The sequence below is a fragment of the Vigna umbellata genome, chromosome 3 (genome assembly GCF_029865625.1).
Source record: "Vigna umbellata cultivar VRB3 chromosome 3, Vumbellata_1.0, whole genome shotgun sequence".
In the NCBI taxonomy this organism is placed as follows: domain Eukaryota; kingdom Viridiplantae; phylum Streptophyta; class Magnoliopsida; order Fabales; family Fabaceae; genus Vigna; species Vigna umbellata.
The window spans coordinates 1,362,608-1,368,673 of NC_142167.1; the positions used below are offsets into that span (position 1 = coordinate 1,362,608).

General features: G+C 30.3%; 1 protein-coding gene across 1 annotated transcript; it reads left to right on the forward strand.

The window, feature by feature from the left end:
* The first annotated feature begins 4,912 nt into the window (after positions 1-4,912).
* LOC124848043 (uncharacterized) lies at positions 4,913-5,829 on the forward strand. Its single transcript, XM_047325651.2, has one exon. It carries the CDS (start codon positions 5,236-5,238, stop codon positions 5,776-5,778), a length of 543 nt encoding a protein of 180 aa, XP_047181607.1. The 5' UTR covers positions 4,913-5,235; the 3' UTR covers positions 5,779-5,829.
* Positions 5,830-6,066: the final 237 nt, after the last annotated feature.

The window sequence follows — 6,066 nt, forward strand, 5'->3', positions numbered from 1 at the left end:
ATTACAAAATCTCCCCATAATACTAATATCATGTTCAGATGCATAAATTCAAATCCAATATAATAAAATACAATCATCACAGAAATCATACAAAATGAATATATCACAAAATAAATTAACAATAATAAAATATCACTATAAATGGTCACCAGAGAAGAATCAAATGTTTGACGAATCAAACTCACCATAAACGTCAATACATATGACTAGTCACAACTTACTGGATTTGACCAGGGTTGACCATCACTAATATAACCTTAATATAAACGTTCTGGGGGACTAAGAAGTTGAATCTGACATAGCCGGTTAGACATCTTCTTATCCTTCCAGAAAGATGAATCCATCACATATTTTATATCAATTGAGTATATTGCATAATAGTTTAACAGTACTTAATCTGTTCAATAGGATTTAAGTTAAAAACCTATCGAGTAGACTTCCAGGAAAGAGAGGTGTGTCACCATGGACAACTTAAGTACCAAGTCTTTCCTTAGCCAAAGTGTTCCTCAACTAGTTTTTAACAAATTTCTTATTTACATATTCAAAACAACAACATATAATATTAACACAGAAATTCAATACAACAAACACCTATGTTTTTCATTAACAATATTCACACATAATTTCAAGAGATGAATAGTAATAAAACAATACTAAATCATAATATAAAAGCTTAGAAAGGTTAGCTCCCCTACCTCTATTCCAAACTTGGTTTCTTGATCATAGGTTGTTCCCGGAAAACTTCCAGAATCTCCACACTAAAATCCTTCTTACTCTAAATTCTTCCTAATCTTATGATTTATCTCTACTTCTTGATGCAAAATCCCCCTCCCCTTGCTTGGTATTTATAGGCCAAGATTCTGGTACTATTTGTTTATTTATTTATTATTATTATATATATATTTTTATCATTTCAATCACCGAAAGATGTTTTGGTGTTTTGCTATTTCAATCACCGAAAGTTTCTTTGTCCATTTGTTTTTTTTTTAAAAACAAAAAGATAGAAAAGAGTTTGAACCCATATTCTTGAAATCACCACAATTTTCTACCATTTAAGCTATCAAAATTTCTTATTTAGCTTTCCACATTTTATTTTTACATAAACTTATTAATTATATTTTCCATTCATAAAGAAAAAATTATTACTACTAGTAATAAAATTGTTACTATTAAGGTAAATATTTTTCATGGGTCTTACATTAATCATATTTATAAATAATGTTGAAATATTTCTCATATTTCTTGTGCTGAAAATAATACATTTCAAAAGTAAAATTAAATATTTGTAAGTGATATAATAGTGGGTAATTAATGATTTTATATAGATCAATGGGAACATCCAATACTAATATAAATAACATTATTATTAGAATATTATAATTAAGATATTAAGCATAAATATTTACTTAATTTATACATTGTATTTATAATTATTTAGTGTTTTTCAAAATATTATTACTATTATTTTTCAAAATAAAAATATTCACGTATGCAAAATATTAAGTATGTATATAAAAAGTGAAACTACATTCTTGATATCCACTCATAATCTTATTACATGCCACTAATTGTACTTGTATTATCTCTTTTCGCTATAAAATATGATATGTGAACAATCCACAAGCTAAGTTAGTATAATTAACAATTATTAATTAAAATGTATCATATCATAATGAGTTCAATTTCTAGTAAATACATAATAATCAAATGTCTTAAAAAACATGTTCATCCTAACATAAGGAAAACATACAAATAAAAAATATCTTAATATTTTTTTTATTATATTTAGTTTTATATTTTATTATTTATTAACACTAAATATGTGTTTTATAAATAATTAAAATTTAATTTAATTTCCATAAATTTTCAAAATTTGAGGCCATCCCTTCCAACCTCAAAAGATTAGTCCTGCTTATAATCAGTTCAGATAAATAATAAAATGTAGTGATAAAATCAGTTCAAAAACTTCCATTTGTTAAATCAATCTTACTTTTATCTAAATTCTCCCCATTATTATAATAAAAGAGAATAACAACAGATGAATTTTTTTATATTTAGAGATTTCTAGAAAAATGAAATTATAAATAAAGTACAAAATCAACCTGTAATCCCACTTAAAAACTTTTTATTATTTATTTATTTTAAAATTTAGCTAAAAAAATCAAATAATTGGATAGGGTGGTCCCATGTGATCCATTTCTGATGAAAGATGGAAGGTTTTCCTTAGGATCACTTTCTGACACACTATTAAATATGTAGTGGGTTTTAGGTCCATGCACATGAGTTTCTATATTTGTATTTCTAAGCATTGCTTTGTTTTATCGAAAACCTAATTTTAATACAACTTCGTTGGTCTCCCTCTCAATTATTCTCTACATAATTTTATTTATATTAAGCTTTTTGGTATGGAAAATAGTGTCATGCACATGAGTTTTTAAATTTGTACATTAATTTAACCAAGTATTCTTGCTTTACCAATAAACAATATTTTTCCTTTTCTTAATTGTTATATATATTTTCTAAACCTTTTTCATAACGATAAATACAATATTCTTTATTTTTAATATTGTTTTATCATTTCTTACAAAACTACTTTGATGTTAAGCATAAAAGTATTCTATTTTGTATTTTAAGTGTTTTTTAATTAAAAAAACTAAAATATATGGTTTTGATTAGTGTAAAATAAATTAATGAATTTTTATTTTAATCTTTGAAACTCTCTTTTTTAGTAGAATATGATTAAAAAACTGTTATGTCAGTTTTCATATGTTCTATAAATGTATTCTCTCTTATTGTATGATTAATGTATTCATATGATTAATGTATTCTCTCTTATTGTTTTCATGCAATAATACCATATACAAACTCTTTCTCTTCAAACCTTTTCCTCTCTTCTACAACCTCCATGAACAACATGAATCTTTTTGGTTTTAATCTTCCTTGTTCAATACATTTTGTTCAGTATAAGATGGAGTGTGGAGTCTGATATCATAAATAGTTTTATGTATATTTGCATATTCTGTGAATTGAATCATATAAAACTATATTTGCATATGAAAATCAATAATAATTTATTGTTAAATTATAATTGAGAAATAATCTTACACTAAAATCGTGGGTAACTAAGAACAAAATAAATCATAAGCCACAATAAAGAATAGTTGTTAATAACAAACTTTGGATTAGTGAAATCAAATGACAGAGAATAGGACCAAATTCATATAGAACAAACATCTTTTTATAATGTTTTTCTTATAGAATTACAGCTCTTTGAGGGTATCTTATGTTTTTTGAGAATAATTTTTAAGCTGTTGTATTTCTATTCTAACAAATACTGTTCAATCTTCTATTTTATTTTTTTTTAAATTTCATTCACTGGTTAATCTAACAAAATAATAATATATTTTAATGTAATGGTGCACTCTTCCTTTTAAATAAAAAAGAAACACTGTGAAACGTAGAGAGAGGAAGTGTATTCATGTCTAACTTGTTTTACTTGAGCTTTCTTTTCCCGCGCCTCCATTTTTACTAACTACATTCCCATATTAAGAAGAAAAAGACTAAAATATCCCTCCTCATTGTATAACGTCACCTCTGTGTTATCACTGTTGTTTCTCCGTTCTCCACTGTAGAGGAAAAAGAAGAAGAAAGACAAAGTTCATTCTAGAATCCATTACATCACATTTTGTTCTGAAAAAATTGTTTCAGTATCTAGAAATACTGTTCAGGAAATCATATCTAATTGTTCCAGAAATTGAAAGTTACAGTAAATATGATTCGGGAGATTTTCAAAATAGATAATCTGAGGTTACTTTCATGAAAGATAAAATGGTTATTTTAAAAATTTTAAGATGTACTTAAAAATTATGGGAGTTCAGAAAGAAAAGCCCTTTGCTTGCTTTATGGATGGACGAGCACTGCAAAATTGAACTTGATTCAGTGTAAGAGGGTGCCACTTTCAAAAACATGCATAACAATTTTATTTTGTTCCCTCCACTTACCTCGTTAATATTCCTTCTGAAAATGATACAATTTTATTGCATTTTACATAGTTATTATCTAATAGTGTTTCGCTAGGAATTTGTGTAAGAGAGAGACTAATCTTTCTGACCTGTCGTCCTTACTTTCGAACGCTTGGATCATTTGGACTGCTCGCTTTCACTTTGGATTGCTCGCTTGTCAACTGCTCCATTCGGCTGTCGTTTGCTCCGCTTAGTTATACTCTTGACCAGGGGGAGGTACCTGCAAAATTCACTCCTAATAAATTATTTATTACAGGAGTTCTGATAAAGTAAGTAGAATGTCAGTGGAACGTACCTGCCTTTTGTCCTTGACCTTATATTTACATGTCATCTCATGAATCTTAAACTAACACAAATGCAATAGAATAAAAACAAACTTATCTTTATGTTCGGTCGGTTGCTGATAAACAACTTATCAATATATGTAATTAGATATTTCTGATTGTTTATCACTAGACTATTGACCCCAATAATAACTTAAACAAACGCTAGCTCAATTATTTTTCAACATCATTAAAATCATCATTAAAATCATTTGATCTGATTGACCATTGTTACTCTAGCGAATAGACCAAGCGACCCTGAGTGGATGGATCGAACAATTGGATCCATATTGTATACCATACAAATGGTTTTTTTTTTTTAAAAAGATACATCCATACAAAATACCAAATAGTGCATGATATATAAAATACCAAATACTGCATGATATATATTTTTGTACTGTTAAAAAAAATTCTCTCTCCAAGCGTAAATTTTGTCACGAACTTATTAAAGTCAACAAACTCTTTCTCCAACTATTCCTCCTTCATTTAAGTGGTGTTTTTATTCAGAAATTTACCTCATTAAAAACATATAATTTAAATTTAACAATTAAAAATACATATTTTTTAATTGGGATGTGGTCACAAAATCCAGTAAAAGATTTGGTTTGAGCATTAGAATAGCGAGAGAATCTAATGTGGCCTTTGTAGGAAATTAGAAAAGTATGTTTGGTAAATTTTGCATGAACCAATAAGCTTTAGGTGTAACTTTTGATGAGATTAATTGGGCCTGGTGGGCTTGAAAGGCCCAAGAGAGAGTAAAATTCGAGGAAGACAGTTAAAACTTTTAGGACAGGAAAGCAAGATGACACGGAGAATCAGAGTCAACATCACATGTTCCAACTCCACTTCACATATTTTCATCCCATCATCATCGTCACCATCATCTCATGCACAACCCATGTGGGGGCACATCGCATCAACCACGACCACCACATATACCAACCACAAGCGACGTCGTTTACCTCTCGCTTCTTCAACCCTACCACCGCGCCCATGATCCCGCGCCCACCCCCCATATGCTGACCAACGCCGCCGTCGCCGCCTCCTCCTGGCTCCGCCGCCGCCGGATCCGCTACTTTTTCTTCTTCCTCTGCTCCCCGCTTCTCCTCCTTCTCCTCTGCGCCGCCCTCCCCTTCCTCTGCGCAGCCGAGCTCTGCCTCCGCCTCCGCCTCTGGGGGAAGCTCCTCCGCCGCGACTCCGCCGCCGCCGATCGTCTCCGCCGCTGCGAGGAAGGGTTCTGCGAGGAGCAGCAGCGGGAGAAGGGCCTCTTGCATCGGTACCTCGAAGATCAACTTTTTCTCGTCGGATCCATGTACGAGTGCGGCGACGATGACGATAACGACGGCCACGAAGAAGTAGAAGCTTCTAGAAGCGTTGAAGATGTTGAAAGGATAGGTAGTTCCACTGCTAGAAAGCCTCTCTTGAGATGATATCACACAGTGAAACAAAGGAAAGAAAAAAAATAAACTTTTTATTTTTTACATTTTGTGTGTATATAAATGTCTAATATTCGTCATTGTTTTTACTTTTTATAGGAAAAAAATTGATTAAGATTCTGGAAACAAGTTGTCTATTTTCTTTTCAATGTTTTATCATTTTTCTAATTTTCTTTCATAATTTTCCATCGATTGAATCTCTAAAAAGATGATTTTCCACTAAAGCTTTGAAAGAATCTGGTGCCACCTGTGTTCAAATTTGTGGTTTTCCTTAATTAACAA